General features: G+C 40.6%; 1 protein-coding gene across 4 annotated transcripts in view; it reads right to left on the bottom strand.

Moving 5' to 3' along the window:
- Positions 1-4,465: 4,465 nt before the first annotated feature.
- The window catches only part of grhl2.L (grainyhead like transcription factor 2 L homeolog), a 48,856-nt gene continuing 31,503 nt past the window's right edge, over positions 4,466-21,818 (bottom strand). For 3 of the 4 annotated variants that reach the window (XM_018268177.2, XM_018268176.2, XM_041566572.1), the window contains 8 exons: positions 21,521-21,679; positions 15,273-15,360; positions 14,153-14,292; positions 13,017-13,048; positions 11,522-11,610; positions 11,146-11,231; positions 8,904-8,968; positions 4,466-5,295 (listed from right to left, as the gene is read on the bottom strand). In XM_018268177.2, the coding sequence (XP_018123666.1) occupies positions 5,178-5,295; positions 8,904-8,968; positions 11,146-11,231; positions 11,522-11,610; positions 13,017-13,048; positions 14,153-14,292; positions 15,273-15,360; positions 21,521-21,679 (777 nt within the window). In that variant the 3' untranslated portion in view covers positions 4,466-5,177. The remainder of the gene's footprint in view (positions 5,296-8,903; positions 8,969-11,145; positions 11,232-11,521; positions 11,611-13,016; positions 13,049-14,152; positions 14,293-15,272; positions 15,361-21,520; positions 21,680-21,818) is intronic. The other variant, XM_018268178.2, reaches the window with a different exon arrangement.

Genomic DNA, 21,818 nt, shown 5'->3' with positions numbered 1-21,818 from the left:
TGCTGGTTTTCCTCTGAGCTGAGATGAATGAAGGAATCATTAAGAATGATTTGTTTCTTTGATTCAATAAAGGTAAATCACTTTAAGTTATGTTGGGTGGAATCTCCCTCCTTCACCTTCTCCCTCTTGCCAGCAAGTAATAGTAATAATGGGTGGCAGAGAGCTGGGGGGCTGCTTGGTGTGGCTCTCGCTGCTCTCAGCCCTGCACAGTTGCACTGAACTGAAGACATTCTTTCTATTACTGTGAAAGTGTGAAGCTTCCTGCTGGCACAGCCAGGTACAGATTTGGTGGCCATATGTTTGCTGTTGCTGTTGCTGCTGGGTGCTGGCACAGGTACATAAATATTTGGGGGCAATATGATGTGATCAGATTTATTTTTGGCTGCTGCTGACACAGGCAAAGATTAGGGGCAATATGATGGCTGCTGGAGCGCTGTATGATGCATGGCTGATGGACTTGCTGGTACAGGGGGCAGTAATATGAATGAAAAAGTGTGGTACATTTTCTTGCTTTCTTTATTTTAAAACCATCATGGTAAGGAGGGAAATGGTAATGCAGGACAAGGGGGCACTGATTGAAGCTCTTGCCTAAGGTGCCAAACTACCTTGGCCCGGCGCCGGCAGGGATGTCACTCATATGTGAAAAACGTTGTCATATTAAGACACCCTTAAATCCATATGCCTCCTCCTCCCCTGTGTATAATACAGTACCCCATCATATGATTAAACACCTTAGGGGGCCCTAACAATAATTTTCAAATGCTAAGAAACCCCTAGAATAAATACCAGGCTTATGTTCCATAGGGATCATAGGTCATGCAGAGTATGGCAAACACAGGGTGCAAAGAGCAGGCAAAGTATGACACACACAGGGAGCATAGGGAAGGCAGAACAGAGCAGGAGACAGGAATCAGGACCAGTCTAATATGTACTACATACAGTGACACAGTGCTGGTGCCCCATTAGCATTTTGAATAAGGTGTGAACAGGTGAACAATATGGGCAGTTTCAGTCTGGGTCTCAGGTGTGAACAATAGAGGTGTCACAGGTGTGAACAATACAGGGGATTAGTCTGAATTTGATGTTTAAACAATGCAGGGGCCAGTTAATCTCTGTAGTAATACATTTTAAATCTTAATGCTCACAGAAGGAAACAAAAAAGAGAGGAGTATATGGTGTCGCACTATCTATTTGTAAATTTAAGTAAGTAATTGTGTGTTCAAAAATAATGATCAGCTAGTTGATCGTAGACAAAAGAGTAAATTGATTATGTTAATTGGTGAAATGTACTTGTGTAATGAATAAAGTTAAATAAATAAAGTGGAAAATCTTCTGAAATTCATTGTGAAGTGAAAACTTTTAAAGTGCAAAGTGCTTATTGTGGACATGGAACAAGATAGGACCCACTACTAGTAACCCATAGATGAAGAACCTGATAAAATATAACTTTTATTAACTCCTAAAATTCATCGGTAGTGAGAGGGAAAAAATTCATAAAATCACTTAAAAAACACTTAAGAAAAGGGTGGAAATTCGATCTGAATTATGTATAAATAGGGATTGCAGCGTAATTAATTCATTAGACTGTTTCCTTCTAGATCTTGCGTCACCCAGTAGCCCTATAATGAATCGATGGGGTACATTGAGAACAATGCTCAGCGTTCGTGGTGATGGTGGGTGAGAGGAGGATGGGGGTTCAATGGTATAGTGAGAGTTAATCTTTGGGTCAAGCCCTTAAACTCTCTCCTGGGGGTGAGTTTGAGAATGGAACTATTCAATAACAGTATTAAGTGAGCACAACTGTGATCCAAACTGCGCTGTGTAAACACTCAGGACACAAACGCCCTGTATAAGATGTAGGTGAAATGATCCACCACTGTACAGTATGGTGTGCAAAAATTCGTTTTAAACTACCACTGTGTCCTCTCAGAGGCACCTATAAGGTATGGCCTATTCCCTAGACGCTAAGAAAAGCAACACCTACCGAGTGGCTGAACAAGTGCTCATTGAAGTTCGAAAACCCCGGTTAGTAACAAGTTTCCTCCATTCCGCCTCCCCACATTTTAAATTCCACTAATGAGCTTTCGTTGCGGTTCTCTTTTTCCTTGTCTAAACCGCTAAAGAATTTAGCGGCGGAGCTGCAGTGCCTAAATCTTACATATGGTAAACAGACACAGCAGGCAGACTTTGCTATGGAGAGCCATATAAAGTTGGACAGCCCTGATCTAGACTGTTAAATGTCATTAAACCTTTTAGATACAGGGCCATTGATCTTGGCACATGTCTTCTGATACAGTGACTAGAATAATACTATAACATTGAACAAAATAAAAATGTTCCTAGGCTTCTGGACAAACCCGAAGATTCATACCAGGAAACTCTCAGGGATTGATTAGAACAATGTATGTCAATGTATACAGATAGCATAGATTCAGCATTATACCTTTGCTGATGTTCTGGTGCCTTCAGAGGTGCCAGCTCAAAATTATCCGCCTTGGCCGATCCAACCAATATCCAAGTCTTCTGCCAATATCGGTCGCCTCGTCTCCCACTAAACAAGCACGGAATATCATATGAAACTTCGGTTCATATGATAAAATCTGTGTGTGTATGGTCACCTTAACGCTTATGTATGACATTTTATTACAACTTGGTTCCCAAACATTTAATGTAGTGGAAATTGATCCAATACTTAAAGGGTAAGCCAATGCAGGTCTAGATGGTCAGACTAGGCAGTTATGATTGCAACCTAAGCTGAAGCTAGATATGCCTAGGCTTGTTGCTTATAGCATACTAGTTAGCAACTTGCAGGAGAATGACAAAGTGCTGTATGGAAAAGCAGCCTTGTAAAAGCATATTTAATCAGAATTATAGCAACTTGCATAGCTTTGAACAAGGCCAGAATGTTTCTGCAGTGAAGAAGTGAACCAATATCTGTGAGAATTTCACCCCACTTAGGAAAGCTTTCAGAAGGGAGACATAATTATAATGTATTGTAAAGCAAGAGGAGGAGAACATGACTCCAATGGGAAATGAATTAGGGAAATTAGGTCATGTTAGAGAACTGCATATAATGTAGTAGATCCCGATGCTTTAAGGTGTTTTTTTTAGGGGTTTGGAAGAACAAAGTTCTGATAGGGAGTCTTGAGAAAGGTCCCTGTGAGGATCAACACTTTGACTTAAAGGAATTGTTCAGTGTAAAAATAAAAACGGGGTAAATAAAGGCTGTGCAAAGTAAAAAAAATCTCTAATATAGTTAGCCAAAAATGCAAGCTATAAAGGCTGGAGTTAGCAGATAACTGTTGTTATTGAATCTGACCTGCATGCTAAACTCACTGAACAGTTATGTCCCATGTGGCCCCCTTCAAGTCACTGACTAACTCAGAGTTAGAGAGCTAAATCTTTATAGATGACATTTTTTGGCTAACTAAATTAGAAACATTTTTTTTAATTTTGCACAGACTGTCTATTTACCTAATTTCTATTTTTATACTGAACTGTTCCTTTAAAACTCTCATGGAGTACAACTCCATGTTGTACTTGGAAGCAAACTTGATCCAGTGCAGCAACCCATAGCAGCCAGAAAAGTGCTTTCATTATTACTGCCTACTAGTGATGTGCGGGCCGGCCTGAAACCCACGGGACCCGCAGGTAAGGTGGGTTCGGGCTGGCTCCTGTACAAAATCTTCTGGTCGCTTCAGGACTTCTAGCACTGCTGGCTTACGGCGCCTAAATTTATAGACTCGCGCCCGCCCTGCCCCTTTTGTGGCATCACTGCGGGGCAGGAGCCCATCTATAAAAAGAGGGTGAAGGGCGGCCCGGTTTGGGAGGGGAGATGTTAGGGTTGGTGCGGGTCAAGAATTTCTCAGCCCACACACCATTACTGCCTACAGTAGTGTGTTAAGAACTAACTGGTGGAATTCTGCTCCAGTGCAACTGCAATCATTGATGTTGCCAACACATAGCAAGGGCCCATAACACACGGTCCTGCAATTTTTGCAGTGATTCTTTCTCAAACTGTTGGAAAGTGTAAACAGGGGATCTGCTTCTAATATGTTCCCCCTGCCCTCCAGGTAGTTCCACCGGCACACAGGTCTTAGTTGTAAGCAGTGACAACCCTTGCTGTATTTTATTTGCGTGATGCAACGTTTCGGTGTGATCCCCTTTGTCAAGAATTACCCTGAAATGTTGTATCACGCAAATAAAATACAGCAAGGGTTGTCCCTGCTTACAACTAAGACCTGTGTGCCGGTGGAATTACTTATTCTGACGTTTGTGGTTTTCCGAAGCCCTCTCTTGACCGGGCAATATACGATTTGGAGAGCCAGGGTGTGCAAGCTGGTAACTAAATCTGTTTCTCCAGGTAGTTCCACCATTTAGACAGATGAAGCCCTGGCTCTTCCACATGATTTATCGAGATATCCCAGCTAGTGACATTTTCTAAGATAGATTACCTTACCCTGGATTTGTTGAAATATATATATATATTTTTAAAAAAAGGACAACACCATAGGGGCAGTAAACACCACAAAATGTAAAAACAAAATATTGCACGTTACAAAAACATTTGTACATCTTAAAAACATCTACGTTTTTCAGGATTACTTACAAAAATACCTTTAAAATGAAATAATCTGTACAATTGGTTTGAAGCCCCAGGACGTAACAGGAAATTATTTACAAAAGTTTTAGGTATTGGCTAATTTCAGGCATGCTGTGTCCTCATCACAAGACTGCAAAGGATTTGGGGCTCTCGTGATATGAGTTCCATAGATCATTGCTCGAGTGGATTGGAGTTTGGTGACATTGAATGGTCCAACATAACCAGACAGTGCAGCTCATATTCTGGTTGTTATTCTCTGAAGAGGAGTTGTCCATTGCATCACCATTGATATTAGTCGGGAAGCATCTGGATAATCACGCTACAAACATTTCAAATATAAGAATATAAACATAATATAATTTTTCTTGGTAATCTCTAACACCAGTAGGCTGGAGCTTCAATGACATCACTTAATAAGTGAGGGATAATAAAATAAATAAATTCCGTTAGTTGTGTCCAGTCTTCCACTCTTTTCTTCTACTCCAAACCTCTGGAGTATAAACACTTAGTACTGAGCAAAGTCTCTGGTAAGAGCTGGAATGTTTTTTCATCAAGGACAATGTCCGTCATTGCTTTAGATTTCCGTCAGAGTGATCTTGTAGCCCTGTTCCGTCAAGCTTTCCACATTTAGTATGAATGTGTCCTCATTAGAGTAGTGTTCAATGATGTTGTCATCCATATTGACCAAGATCCTAATAGAGAAGAGATATAAACATGTAAATCGACATTTTTTTTTTTTAGGTGGGGCAAAAACATTTGACATATTAAATAGTATTTGGCAACGATTCCATTCAGAAATTGGTTTAGTCCTTGGATAATGGAATTTACAGATCATTTATTGTCCATTTTTCTTTCTAGACTCCAACTACCTGTATTCCTAGATGGGCAAAGGGAGCGGGATTGGGTGTAATAACATCCAATTCCACTCCATTTGCCCATCTAGGATTACAGGCAGTTGGAGTCTAGTAAGAAAACTGGACAATAAATATAATAACAGGAGCACAGTATAGTCCAGGTTTAGTAGTCAATAGAAATGGCTTCCTCTGAAATAACTTTTTAAAGTAAAATACATTTATTTCAATGTTCTTTCTGTTTTAATAGAAGCCTTTGCCAAGAATCTGGAAGTATTGTGGTGCAAAAACATGATAGGCCAGACAAGTTTTTTACGTCAGTGCTGCAACCTATAAGGGCTTGGAACCACTCCCAAGCCAGCGTTTTGGCAGTATGCTTAGTGAAACAACGAGGAATGAAGAAGTCTGGCCCTAGGGAGTGGGGCAACAGTTTGAAATTAAATGTGTAGACAGGGTTGGACTTGGGGGCCCCCCTACTTTGACGCGCTGCTCGGCACGCATGCAAGAAAAGCACCATGCGCATGTGTGAATGCCGCTGCTCGGCATGCATGCGCAGCCGAGCTGCATGGCACGGAAGAATTTTTTTTGTAAGAACCGAATATCGGGAGAGGGGGTCTGGCCCGGCGGGGCCCCATGAGGGTCAGGGCCCACCGGCTTTTTTCCCGTTGTCCCACCGGGCCAGTCCGCCCTATGTGTAGAGAGTTTCCCAGTCTCCCCTTAGTTTGGACACCTAAGGTGGTTCTCCGTGAGCCCTGGAAGATTATTTTCTTTTCCAGGGTCAGTGACAGTAACGTAACTAGGGGGGGCAGACCCTGGTGTGGGACGTGCAGCCGGGTCCCCCCACCCCCCTCTGTATGCAAGCTGCCGGGGGGCCCTAAAGGGGGTGTGGGCTCTGGTCCAATCGCACCCCCAGTAGTTCCACCACTGGTCAGTGATGAAGGAGCAATTCAGTGTTTGCCCATTAGATGACAGTATTTAAAAATATAAAAGGGAGAGCACACAGGCTCAGGACTCTTTTACTGAATGCCACCTTGTAATGAGATGGGTACAGGATTGGGTCTGATCATGGTGCCAGGCCTAGTTAGGACTTAAGTCAGTTTACAGTGAGTTTATGGTTACAGTTGTTCTATGAGGTTAATAAAAGCCACGCTGGAAGCAGTACATCCGTCACTACATTTCTATAGTACACCCAAGGGTGGGCTACACCATTTATGTTTCAAAATTATTTTTAAATGCAACAAAATTAAACCTGTTAATCCATATCACTTTAATTACATCATAAGTACTCGTTCTTTCATATGAATGGTAAACATTAGGGCACCGAAATATATTTATGAATAAAACGACAAAACATGATATAGGTTTATCTTATTGAACACACGGTTATCTGCTCTGCTTGTCACCACTAGGTGTCTATTACCATCGCTGTAGTTGTGGATATGATAACTGCCTGTAGCAGTTGCATTTATAGAGTGCACCACTCAGAGCTAATGAGTATAAACCATGAATTTATAGGAAGGGAGGTTTGAGTCAAGTAGAAGGTAATTGTCCTTGTAAAAATAAGGGTGAAATAGAGAGAGAGGGAATTAAAATGCTATTGGTGTATCAGAGTAAGTTTGGAGACTTGTTGGATATCCACGGGTTACCATAGCTAATGAAACTATTAGGTAAGCAGGAAAACAAATGCCTGCCATGTGCAGGGGAATTTCCAGGCTGAATGGGCAGTAGGGTGGGCAGTGCAGAGGTGACTGATGCAGGAGGGTGACGGAGCGGGAGTTGTTCATACCAGTGAAGCTGCTGGTGTGGGACTTGTTGGTATGTCTCAAGAGTGGTGCAGATAAACTGTAAAATCCTCTTACTAAAACACAGAAATCACCTTGGACTTTTGTGACCTGAATATATGGTCAGAGCCATTAGAGTTTTCCTGCTGTTGTTGACTTGCAGTTCCCCAGAATCCCACTAAAAGCCAAAGGCTCACAACAGAATCGAAGAAAAAGCTTAAACTTCTTATACTGTAAAACAGTAGTTGTGCCCTTACAGGAGCCCTGGCATTCTCTGCAAGAATCATGAGTGCCACCTACTGTATTACAAACACTAGGCATGCATATTCAATAAATATTCTGGTTTGCCAGATAAGCTCAATCATATATCAGCCCACAATTTAATGGGATACTGATAACTGACTGGTTCACAAACATTCGCCTAAATATAGTGACCCTCTCCCAATAGGTCTGCAAAGGACCCTGTTATGCAAGTCAGTTTAAAGGGATACTGTCATGGGAAAACATGTTTTTTTCAAAACACATCAGTTAATAGTGCTGCTCCAGCAGACTTCTGCACTGAAATCCAATTCTCAAAAGAGCAAACAGATTTTTTTATATTCAATTTTGAAATCTGACATGGGGCTAGACATATTGTCAGTTTGCCAGCTGCCCCCATTCATGTGACTTGTGCCTGCACTTTTGGATGGAATTACTTTCTGGCAGGCTGTTATCTCTCCTACTTAATGTAACTGAAGGAGTCTCAGTGGGAATTAGCTTTTACTATTGAGTGTTGTTCTTAGATCTACCAGGGAGCGGTAATCTTGTTTTAGGGAGCTGCTATCTGGTTACCTTGCCATTGTTCTTTTGTTAGGCTGCTGGGGGATGTGATATCAATCCAACTTGCAGTACAGCAGTAAAGAGTGACTGAAGTTTATCAGAGCACAAGTCACATTACTGGGGGCAGCTGGGAAACTGACAATATGTCTAGTCCCATGTCAGATTTCAAAATTAAATATAAAAAAATCTGTTTGCTCTTTTATAAAATGGATTTCAGTGCAGAATTCTGCTGGAGCAGCACTATTAACTGATGCGTTTTGAAAAAAACATGTTTTCCCATGACAGTATCCCTTTAAACTGACTTGCATAACAGGGTCCTTTGCAGACCTATTGGGAGAGGATCACTATATTTAGGCGAATGTTTGTGAACCAGTCAGTTATCAGTATCCCATTAAATTGTGGGCTGATATATGATTGAGCTTATCTGGCAAACCAGAATATTTATTGAATATGCATGCCTAGTGTTTGTAATACAGTAGGTGAAAAATACAGTAGGTGAAAAAAAAACATGTTTTCCCATGACCGTATCCCTTTAAGAATGAACAACATGTTTTCCCATGACAGTATGCCTTTAAGAATGAACTCTGGAGACCCACAGCAAATTCAGTGTAATTTATTTCACAACATGTTTTGGATATAAATATCCTTGATCAGGTGCTTGCCCTGTTATGCAAGGACTGATCAGTCCTACCGTGCTGGTGGCCAGATGTGGCAAAGTTCTGCTCATTCAGTTTATGACCAGCTTATCATCATCACTTCAGGGCTGGGTCAGATATGAATAAATGTGCTTCCTAGATCTCATACAGGCTATATCAGTGCAATAATGGCAGTTGAATGAATAGTCCTTACCCTTTTTTGCTCTTCTTGTAAATCTTCACTATCTTTTCAACTGGGATGCCATATTTTTCAGATATCTAAAATAAAGATATAAACTGCAATAAGCAAGCAGCAGGAGCATGTCTAAGATATTTTTTCCGTCACCCCCTCCCCCCCCTAGAATTTAGGTGGGCTGTAATATTGTAAAGGGTTATGAATAAATCTCATTTAATCTAGAGATAAAATCTGTTGCAATAAAATAGCCTTCACATTGGGAAATTATCCCCCACAGTTAGACTCTGTCTATAACCTTAACAAACCAGTTAATATAGTATTAAATTTAAAGGAAATAAAAATCCTCCAAGCAATGTAAAAAGCATTCTTAGAAAATTACATCAAGAAATTAATCTGATGTTTCTATGGTCAGTTCCAAACAAAACATCACAAAACATCACAAAACCTCTGTTGGACAAAATGACCAGTAGGTGGCCCTGTTGTGTCAAAATCATTATATTGGCAATTTACATGCTAATTAACTAAATTAAAATGCTAATATCTTAAAGACTGGGCATAAAATGAATGTAAATTGTAAAATTGCTTAGTGCTACATGAATTTGTTTTCAGGGTTTATACAATAAACCAATGTTAGTTTTTTTTGTTTGTTATAATATAAATATAGATAGATAGATAGATAGATATTATAACAAACAAAAAAACTATATAGATATATATAGATATATATAGATATATATAGATATATATATCGTAGTAAATGGACCCGCACTCCTTATTTATAGTGAAGAAAATTGATGTGCTATATTCACAAATGCATTTCCAACGTTTCGGTAACAGTGAGGACCGAAACGTTGGAAATGCATTTGTGAATAAAGCACATCAATTTTCTTCACTATAAATAAGGAGTGAGGGTCCATTTACTATGATGTGTTACAAGATTTGACCAACGCACCCATCTCTATATCTTAAATCCAGAAAGAGTGCGCTCACATATTCAGAGATGCCAACTAACTCCAATAGCCCAGACCTTTTTTTACAACCTAACTCTTAAATGTAATAAAGTCTCAAAAACACCCAGGGTGGATTATGATCACCCTAAGGGTCAGAAAAGAATCAGAGGGTAACAGGAGTAAATTTAATCCCAATCAGTGAGTAGATAAGAGCCAAGGACAGACCCAGACCGGCAATCTTTGGGTTCTGGCAAATGCCAGAGGGGCTGTCATAAGTTGCCATAGACGGTAACAAATTATTGGTCTGATGGAATGCTGCTTGATCCTCTGTGCACCTGAAATGCCAGGGTCTATTTTGACTCTAAATCCAGACCTGGCCAAGGAGGACTGGATCTCTGCACATGGGCAGAAATAATTCTCATTACAATCAGACATTCTAAATGGAGAAGGAAAATGGATTTTCTGGAAAAAAACCCTATTTTCTTATATTTAGAATGGCAACATTGGGATAAACAAAAATCAAAGCTGGACAATCAAAATATGAATAGTCTGCATTACCTTGTCATACCTGTAGGCGGTGTAGTTGCCCAATGGCAGAACGGAATCATTTAAGAAATTTATTTTAAAAAGAAACAGTTAGTAAGATAGACCCATGGCACTGTTCATGATAACGATTTTAGGTGCTTTGGCCCACTAAAGTGGGACAACCTATATGGTTGGGCAGTTTAGCCATTATTGGCAGACTGTTGATGTATATGGATGTATGGATACAGTTTGGATAAACCATTCTGGAAGATCACTGGATCATGGTATGAGGCATGTGACTGAATTAGATAACATTTGACCTTCAGCATTTGTCACACTCTAGTACTTCTAGCGAAAGTCGGTTAGACAGGTGCATCTAAATCTCTCAATAGAGATCAAGAATTTAGTATATGAGAAACATATAGAGGGTGAAATTTTGGCAAGGGAAGGCTTTCAATGAATGGATTTCCATTGGGAAATGATACCTGTCAGTTTGTCTCCTTAAACTTTCATTATTCACCACCTATGATAAGAAAGACTTTGCACATGCAACAGAAATAGAGATAGAGGTCATTGGTCAATAGGCCTCAAGGTACAATAATAAAGAATTGCTTTCCTAAAAGGCTCTAGAAAGTTTTGTAAAGAGTAAGTTGAGCAAGTAATTAAACTGCTGCAACGTTATCCACTGGCTTTCAGGCAGCCCCATGGCATTCTGTCTGTGAAACGTAGGCATCGTGCTGCTCAGGATGGTTGCCGCTGTTGGAAGTAGATTAGCAAATACTTACAGCCTCAAGGAGCCCTTTAACTGTTGGCGTCTTCAGCATCAAGGCATCGAATACTTCATCGGATTCTTTCCTTACATATAGAAGCACTGGAAAAATTAATGAACATTTACAAAATCATGCTAAAGGCTAGAAAAAGCTACAGCTGCAGAGAAGATAATGAAAAAGAAGAGTATCATTATCAGGGCAGCAGGAAGCGTATGATTTCTATATTCATTTTTAGATGATTGGTATTGCACAGCTAGATAGCATTAGTCAAAGAAAATCCATAAAGTTCATCCATGGCAAACTTATTTCAGCTGTTAGCCAGAAAAAGGCAAGTAAATGCCCCAGCTGGCAATTGTGTAGCCTGAACCAGCTGACAAAAATGGTTCCATACCTTTCTTGCTTGCTTCTTTCATTTGCTTAGGTGCAGGAGGGCCATAGTCTTCATCCACCGGGCGAAGCATCCTTTTCACCAACACGCTGCTTCAGTACAAAAATAAACACAATCAGTACTCGGAATTACAGTGAGGATGTTAACAAGATGGGTGAACCAGGCAGAGGAGAACATGACTGTAATAAAGTTGGCACAAGAGGAAGGGCCAATGGAACACGCTCTCTGTTTATATCGTTTTTTATTTAATAGATTGTGATTGTGTCACCAAATTATTAATGATGAGAAAAGACTCAAACGACTTAAAGGGATACTGTCATGGGAAAATTTTTTTTTTTTCAAAATGAATCAGTTAATAGCGCTGCTCCAGCAGAATTCTGCACTGAAATCCATTTCTCAAAAGAGCAAACAGATTTTTTTATATTCAATTTTGAAATCTGACATGGGGCTAGACATATTGTCAATTTCCCAGCTGCCCCAAGTCATGTGACTTGTGCTCTGATAAACTTCAATCACTCTTTACTGCTGTACTGCAAGTTAGAGTGATATCACCCCCTCCCTTTTTCCCCCCAGAAGCCAAACAAAAGAACAATGGGAAGGTAACCAGATAACAGCTCCCTGAAGGTGGCCATACACTAAGAGATCCTCTCGTTTGGCGATGTCGCCAAATGACCAGATCTCTCCCCGATATGCCCACCTTGAGGTGGGCAATATCGGATCCTAACTAATAGCAATGGGCGGTCGGATCGCGGGACCGCATCAACAAATAGATGCGGCCGCGATCCGACGGGATTTTTCGTCCCATCCGTTCGAGATCTGGCCAACTTTCGGCCAGATCTCGATCGGTGAAGCCTGTCGGTGGGCCCCATACACGGGCCAATAAGCTGCCGACACGGTCTGTCGGCAGCTTTTATCGGCCCGTGTATGGCCGCCTTAACACAGGATATCAGCTGCCTGGTAGATCTAAGAACAGCACTCAATAGTAAAAACCCATGTCCCACTGAGACACATTCAGTTACATTGAGAAGGAAAAACAGCAGCCTGCCAGAAAGCATTTCTCTCCTAAAGTGCAGGCACAAGTCACATGACTGGGGGCAGCTGGGAAATTGACAAAATGTCTAGCCCCATGTCAGATTTTAAAATTGAATATAAAAAAATCTGTTTGCTCTTTTGAGAAATGGATTTCAGTGCAGAATTCTGCTGGAGCAGCACTATTAACTGATTCCTTTTGAAAAATGTTTTTTTCCCCATGACAGTATCCCTTTAATATATCCTCGTTTTTAGGTCCATGACAAAAAAACTAACAGACTCACCCTTAGATGCAAAAGTGCATTCTGCTCTTACTCTAAAAACCAAAATACCTCTTACTTATTATAGGAGATATTTTGACTGCATAACCATATGTGGCACTTCTCTCACTATATATTGCTGTCTGAGTGTGAGTAGAAGTAGTATAATAGGAAAAGACTCATCTCCATGGGCATTTTTTCCAACTTACCCTTCAATTTCATCGTCGGTGTTGTAGAAAACCTGTGGGAAAATGAACAAAACATCCAAATCATAAAAGGAAAACAGCTGAGAGCACATTAGAATATGCAGAAAGCCTTAATTGGATATGATGTAATTAGATAGTGTGATTACTGTAATTGGATAAATGCTGAGAAGGGTAAATCATTCCCGTGACAGGGTTATAAGGTTAGTATTTGTTCCAAGGTGTTGAATAGCTTTATTTATCAAATGGTAACAAGATGAACAGACAACACACATTTTATCCTGTGACAGTGATGACCGCCTGTGGTTTTCTGGTTGAATTAAACCCCCTTGATAAAGGCTGAGAAGGTACAAGCAAGGGATCCCAGTCCAGCAATAAGCATTTATCTACAGTATAGAAAATAGCTTTAAACAATTTGCATTTTATTAGCTTTTGTAAGAGGAAGAAGGAAAATCAGAAATTAAAATGGACATAAACCCCGGCACAAAAATACATTTTACTTATTAAGAACATTATAAATTTACTTAATGGGCTTTGCACTGAGGGTAGTTCAGAAAGGTCTCAGAGCTGCCCAGTTGGATGTAGCTAGCTCAGGTTGGGCACCAACCAAGCAATCCCAGCAAATGGCTGCACTGCAATGTGTCTTGGTGAACTTATCACCAGTGCCTTGATGTCCATCACTGACCATGGTTCAATGATCTTATCACATGGCGTTCAGTTGGATGGCATTCAATTATGTCCTAGGCCAACTGAATTTTCTGCAGAGGGCTGAATACTAGCTGAATGATCCCTGATCAGAAATAGATTATGGATGCCATTATTTAAACCATAGGTTCCCACAAGTGGCCAAATGGGCGTGTGTGTATGGGCATCCCTCAGTGGTTTAAAAAAAAAAAGAAAAAAGAAAGACAGCAGACCCAGTGCCAGTGTTATATAAAGCTTCATAACAGAAGTTGCCCAGCTATGTTGGAAAATATATTTGGCAATAGAAACTGGCTCATTTTGCTTCCCTTTTGAAGCCTAAGAGACGTGCTCTCTGTTTTCCCCTCTAACAGTCAAACCAACATTCTATTTTGTTTGCAAAATCTTTTTGCCTGTACTGTACATGACAGTGTAAGCCAGATTCCCCCTTCCAACTATACCTGGCCGGTCCTTTGAAGGTTTCCAAAGTGGACATCAGGTATAAAGAGAACAGGCTGGACATCCAAGTCGGTCATTGTTTTGAAGAAGGTAATGTCACTTTTCTTCTGTAGGGGAGCTGCTGATAACTTGCTGTCGGCTGCTGCACACACAACAATAATTAAATAAACAATTAAACTAAAGGTACGGAAGCCACATGATGCAAACCATTCATGTTTTCTAACCTACAACATTATGTGGCACAAATCAGTGGAAATAGGATAGTAAATTATATTAAGTAATAGTCAACACGTAACCACATGCAGTGAAAGTTAATTTGTTGTTTTTGGCTAGAAAAAGCATTGTTTGGTTAGACACGTTGAACTTTTTTGGGTGAAGGTTGGATAGAGTGGGTGCAGGGTTTTTTGTTTTGTTGACCAGCTCACCGCTGGAACTTATCTGGGATGCCAAGGTCTGCATGGAATAAGTATTAGATGAAACTCTCTTAGCAGACTCATCATTTAAAATAGCTATGAGCTATAATTTATTCATTAAAAAAGGCATTATGTTTGCTCATAGCCTACACCAAGACAAAAAAAAAAATAGATACCTATTAGAAAGGGTTGAAAATCCTGCCAGATAATGCTGAAAGATAATAGCCAATTTGATGCACTTCATCCCATACAGTACCCTGTGCAGTCACACAGGTTGCATAGCCTAAAGGCCAGCCGCCATATATCTGTGGTTAACATGAGTATTATTCTGTGAAGGTTTTTTAAAGGGTTTATGCACCTTGAAAGTCAAACCAGTAAATAAGTATATATTGTAGGCCAAGATAGTATCTTATAAGAATTAATGACCTTGACAAACACTGGAGAGCAGTGATAATCCTTATCTGATAAAACAATATAATTGGATTATTATCAAGCCAATCTTGTATGTTGTAGCATGAACAGAGAATTAGTAACAGGAGCAATAAAGTTTACTATTAAAGAAAGAATACAATATTTAAGCTGTCTAGGAGAGCCCTCGTTGGTAGAAAAACAACCATTCTTCCTCTGAAAAGTCCAGGCCAAAAGCACAGAACTTGGCAGCTAAATGAAATAGATATTTTATATTAAATTCACCCTAAATTTTACTCACAATTGTTGCACTGGGCCTGGGTCACCGGACTTTTGCTTTTCTTTCTATTCTGTTTCCGTTCCTCGTCGCGGATTTTTCTTTCTGCTCCCTTGAGGGTAAAAAAAATGAGATGGATAAAAGTATCTGCAGATAGCGAAGCTCATACATCTTTCAATGGAGAAGCAGCACTGGAGAAGATATTCAATTATATTTGGGCCTTGACTCCTGTCTCATCTTTCTAATGATCCATTCTATATTTAGAGGAGATTTATTGAAATTCAAAAACAGCCCTCTGCAATTTCTCTTTAAATACATTTTTCTTTCATCTTCCTGCAAAAGCAGCGTGACTGCTCTCAGATATTGGCTGTTTCATCTATGAGGGGACAACGGAATATAGTTTTACTGATCAGTTTGCTCAGCCTTACAATTTATTGCACATATACATATTTACAATACTGCAGATCTATTGCACTTTGCTTTCGCTTATATTGGTTTATTTACCGGCCCTCTGTAAGTAAAGGGCTAGTGACACCAAAATAAACCAATAATCCACAAAATGCTTTCAAACCTAGTCCATTTAAAGTGGCCGCGCACGGGCCAACATTAACTGCACAAACAATATTTGACAGAGGATCAGCACATGTCTATCAGGAAGATTTAAAAGCCACTAACTCAGGGTCAAATCGGCTCATTGATGTAATTCTGTCCTGAAGGATTTGCATAGGATCCTGTTATGATCATTGGCCAAATGAGGAAAAGATCTACTAGTTCGGTGACTTCAACAAAGAAGTTGATCTTTCAGATTAAGGCCAGCTTTAGCCCATCTGTCAATGAACTATGAACTCATAGGTAGATGTCAACGTTCCAAATCATCTGTGATTGCAGTAGATGGTGTGTGGAAATTAGGGATGCACCGAATCCACTATTTTGGATTCGGCCGAACCCCCGAATTCTTTGTGAAAGATTCAGCCGAATACCAAACCAAAACCGAATTTGCATATGCAAATTAGGGGTTGGAAGGGGAAAACATTTACTTCCTTGTTTTGTGACAAAAAGTCACGCGATTTCCCTCCGGATTCGGTTCGGCCAGGCAGAAGGATTTGGCCGAATCCGAATCCTGCAGAAAAAGGCCGAATCCTGGCCAAATCCTGAACTGAATCCTGGGTTTGGTGCATCCCTAGTGGAAATGGTCCATGGTCTGGCAAAACAGGTGAAACTGACCAAACATGGACATGATGACCCCCAAGCCAAACCTATATCCACGTACTATGAATATCAGTCAGTTTGAGGATCTGGCAGCCTTGGAAATGTTATCTGCCAGTAGACCGTGTTGGCCAGCGTATCAGAAGATGAAGAAGTGAAGATCTAGTGCTATTGCTGTACACATATCTTGTAGCCTAACTGGTGGTTTTGTTTTTTTAATAAATTGGCTCTGTGTGTGAGCCCCAAACTGCAGTTCTGATCAATCAAAACTGATTGATAATATCCTATCCTACCAGTGTGACACACCTATAACATTTGTCTGTGAATTATGGACTTTGCAGCTAAAATGTCTGCTTCCATAGCTATGTAACCTGTTAAAATATAAAATAAAGTGCACCAAATGAACACATATGTGCTTATAAATTTATGTAAGCACCCCTGACCAGCTCTAGTTTGTATATCTATATCATAAGCAGCTAATCACCTAGTATAGCACTGTGACTGTTTAGCCTATGAGCAAATATTGAGGTCAGGGGTGTAAGACAGAGGAAGCAGACCTGCGGCTGCAGGGGGGCCCAGTAGGTATAGGGGCTCACATGAGGCCCTAATTCATATAGAAGTTAAATAAATATTGGTAAAACAGGTCAACCTATAGACATTTTGCGGGCCTGAAAAATAATTTGCTGTGGGACCCATTAACAGGGGCATAACTACAGAGGAGGCAAACCTGCGACTGCAGGGGGGCCCTGGAGGTATAGGCAGCCCCATGAGGCCCAAATAAAGAGCACTTTCAACATATATCAGTAAAACAGCACAACCTCTGGATATGTAGGGGGCCCTAAAAGTAATTTGCTGTGGGACCCAGTAACATCTAGTTACACCACTGCCCATTAATATCTAGTTACACCACTGATTGAGGTTTTTGAGTCTTTGCCGAAACGATACAGACAGGTTTGGGTAATTAGTATAAATGGCACGGTGTGCTTTGCTTCACAGTCTTGAATTGTAGGGTATTTTGAGTTGTAAAGTATGAAATAAATTAGAAGTAATTAAGCAGTGTAGACCAACTCTGCTAGTGGAGTAGGGTAGAGCATTTAAAAGTAAATACTATTGGCACAGCTCTACAGTACACAAAGGCACAGAGCTTCCAGTCACAATTAAAACTTCCTCTCTGTTTTGATGATAAAATCCCCTTTAATGTAAGAAAGGATAAAGACTGAAATATTCTCCCTGGTGTCCTGAACCAACACAATATAATCTAATGAATTAAACAGCCACAGCAAAACTGGTAAATGAGCAAAGGTTTTAGATTCCTATATAGTGGGGAGTCATTAAACAATTAGTATTGGTCCAGTTCCTCCAGGCTTGGTTTTGGTTCCGGAGACACAAAGAGAAAAACTTCCGATTACAAATGAGACACTACAATATATGCAACGACTGAATGGCCAACAGTTCTAAAAGCAAAATATCCAGTGTGATAACTGAAATACAGGTATGGGACCATTTATCCAGAATGCTCAGGACCTGGGGTTTTCTGGATAAGAGATCTTTCAGTAATTTGGATCTTCATATTTTAAGTCTATTAGAAAATCTTGTAAACATTAAATAAACCCAATAGGCAGGGTTCCCTTCCAATAAGGAATAATCTTAGTTTGGATCAAGTACAAGGTACAGTTTTATTATTACAGAGAAAAAAGTAAATCATATTTAAAAAATGTGGATTATTTGGATAAAATAGAGTTTATGAGAGATGGCCTTTCTGTAATTCAGAGCTTTCTGGATAATAGGTTTCCAGATAACAGAAGCCACACCTGTAATAACACTCTTCAACAACTACAATGCTTTTTGAGTGAATGTTCCACCCTCTGCTTTCATTTTTGTTCTTCTTTCCCAATTATAATATAGCATAGCTGAACTCAGTGTTGGACTGGGCTGGCAGGACAACGGGAAAAAACCCAGTGGGCCCCAGGCTCTTGTGAGCCCCGCCCAGTGGCGGGCCTAGCCGGCTGGGTGCCCTAGACGACCCGGGCGGGCACCGCGCTCCCCTCCATGCTCTCCTCCGCGTGCGCCGGACATGCGTGCTCCTAAACACATTGTGCCCACACATGCGCAGAATGCCGGAGGGGAGGGTGTTAGAGCGCTGGAGGGGATGGAGGCAGAGGAAAGAGGCGAGAGGCGGGAAAGCGACTGAGGAGAGCCGGGGTAAAGCGCTTGAGGGGAGGGAGGAGTGGGAGGAGCAGCGAACATGGACTAGGGGTGGCAAAAGTCAGGTACCTGCCCAGCGCCCCCCTTTTGTTGCACCCTAGGCCGGTGCCCCTACCCCTAGTTCCAGCCCTGGCCCCACAGGCCCAGATCCGCTTCCCAGTGGCGCGCGACCCCTCTTTGTCGGGGGTCGCGGCAAAACCAAAATTTCACGCGCATGCACACTAATGTGTCAGGTGAAACGCATACACATACTCGGCACTGAAGTGTTGGATCGGCAGGGGGTGCCGGAGGGGGGCCCATAGCCCCGGTGGGCCCCAAGCCCCCAGTCCGACCCTGGATGAACTTAAATGAGGGTCTTCAAATAGTAAGATTGTTACTCACCACATTAGGGAAGAGGCCCTGTTGCACTGCCATGAGCTCTCAGCATGGGAAGCGGAAAAACTGAGTATACTGTGAAGCAGGCACTCAAATGAAGGCAATCTTCCACCAGGTTGTTAAAGCAAAGTGAAGAAATGTGAATAAAATTTCTTCACTTTGACTACCTGGTGGAAGAGTGCATTCATTTGAGTGCCTTCTTCTTTCCCAATCGTCTGATTATAACCTATCCTTATAAGTGCTATGTTGTGCAAAGGCACTAGGGGGCATTATAATATAGATGGATGGATAAGTACGGCAATGGGCACCTTTGGCATGTTTTGGTGAGGTTGTACTGAAAGCAGTAGAGCAAATGTAAACTCTTGCTAGATAAAAAGGTTCAGCCGTCCTTTACTGGATGTAATTTGCTTTCAAGGGAGTGGAGAGAGAGAGGGAGCTTGGAAAGACTACTTACTAAGAAAACCTTGGAAATTCCCCCTAAACATTCACACATATACACAGGGCATAGCAAATTGTGTCCTTCTAATAAGAGTGGCAAAAACTCTGGATATGAACATTCCAGAGTTTTGTGCAATTCATTTCTTATGCAACATCAGAGAAGATCACGCCATAAACCAAATACTGTAAAACTTTACTGGCCCAGTTTTAAATAGTAAAGTAAAATAAAATTCCAGTACAATTGCTATTATATTGCTATATATTGTATTTTGCCCTTTCAATAAAATGCATAATTTTTTATGGGATATTTTTAATACATTACAGAAAGCCACGGGCTAGAAATGAAGCGTAGCAGAGAAGGGCTAGTGTGGAGCAAGGATTTAATAGGGTTGCATCTTTCAGCAAAATCATCACCTTACCTAACAAGTAATTATACAGTCGTCTACTACAGTTTCTTGTATCTATACTGCACCACTTGACTCTAGAGACACCACCAGGCATCTTCCATATAGCCATGGCTGGAATACAGGTATGAGATCAGTTATCTGGAAAGCTCCAAATTATGGAAAGACTGTCTCCCATAGACTCCATTTTATTTTAATAATCCAAATTTTTAAAAATGATTTCCTTTTTCTCTGTAATAATAAAACAGTACCTTGTACTTGATCCGAATGAAGGTATAATTAATCCTCATTGGAAGCAAAAAATCCTATTAGGTTTATTTAAGTGATTTTCTAGTAAACGTAAGGTATGAAGTATCGTCAAAATTGTGTCGTGTAAGGGTAAATTCAGATTACCTTTATTCTTTTGAATGTTTTATAAAGTTAAAAACATTTCAGAAATGCTTGTATTTAGGCTGCCTATATCATTATGACCCAATCGGTTCCCCGTGACTTACTCATCAGCTTGCGTTTCCCTATGAACTTTTCATTATTAGAGGGAAAATGGATAAATAGGAAAGGTATCAAGATGGGAATGCACAGGGCCGTGCTGGAAAGAGCACATAGTCTGTAGGGCACTGAAAGGGCAATATACACCTAAGAGCCCATTTATGACCTCAGCCACAATTACAGTCATGCAAAAATAGCTGCAACTGTTGCGCACATTGACCCAATTCATTAAAGGTACTAGTGTCTACAGATGCTTCATGCACTTGCAACTATGGAGCCTCCTCTTTTGAAGTGCCTACTGATGTAAAGGGAACCCAGGAGCTACTGCCTCCTTTAATCTGCCGGTAATTCTGGGTTTCCCTCTGCCACATACTTCAACAGATGCAGCGGTCCTGTGCCCAGTGATTCATTAGCAAACGTCACATAAACATAAATATAATTTTATGCAATCCCAACTCATAGGGTGCAATTCATAGCTCATCCCAATGATGCTGGAATTGTGATAACAAATGCTATAATGTGGGTAAAAAACATGGTGAATTGCATCTGAAATTGCACTTGATTTTTGCACAACGCACTTTTGTTCGTCAATAAACTTTCTAAGATCATTAAAAATGGCTTGAAAAAAAAAAATTTATGCTAGATTTCCTGAAGGGGGACCAACATTTATGCCTTGCCAGGAATCTTTTTTATTGTACTCAGTTGAGTAGCTATTCTTTATGTAGATCAATGACCCCCCAACCAGTGGCATGAGGAACATGTTGCTCACCAACTCCTTGGATGTTGCTCCCAGTGGCCTCAAAGCAGGTGCTTCTTTTTGAATTGCAGGCTTGGAAGCAAGTTTTGGTTGTATGAAAACCAGGTGTAGAGCCTCTTGTAGGCTGGTGGTCTAGAAGGGCTGCCAGATAACCAAAAGAGCCCTTATTTGGCACCCCCACTTTTTAGATTTAAATGTGGCTCATCAGTAAAAAAGGTTGGGGACCCCTTATGTAGATTCTAGCTGGGGAATATACATGTATTCTACTCCATGAACACAGTTTTATTAAAATAAAAATAAAGACAAAAACATTTTATGTTTATTGGGCTCTTATTGAGCAGAGGTCTACTGAGATACAAGCACATTATTCTCTGACAAAAGACACACAAAGCGAACTTTACCTTATCACAGAAGACCTTGATCTGGCAGTATGCCCGGTGGATTGGCTTGTTGCTACGATTATTATAACTGTATGTGTCGATCTGAATCATAAGAGGGAGCCCTTTCACCCCTTTCTGCGAGGAAAAATCAGTACTCAGGCAATTGACGGTGATGAAAATCTAAAGGAGGACAATAAGACGTGGTATAATGTCAAACAATTGCAGCAACTTAATTAAAACATATTATGGCTCCTTTACTTTTAGTTAGCGTTGATCAGTTTGATGCAGGTCGGCTGATGAGACCAAATCATGGACTGGG

Source organism: Xenopus laevis, chromosome 6L (genome assembly GCF_017654675.1).
Source record: "Xenopus laevis strain J_2021 chromosome 6L, Xenopus_laevis_v10.1, whole genome shotgun sequence".
Lineage (NCBI taxonomy): Eukaryota > Metazoa > Chordata > Amphibia > Anura > Pipidae > Xenopus > Xenopus laevis.
This window is presented reverse-complemented; position numbering and strand designations above follow the sequence as displayed.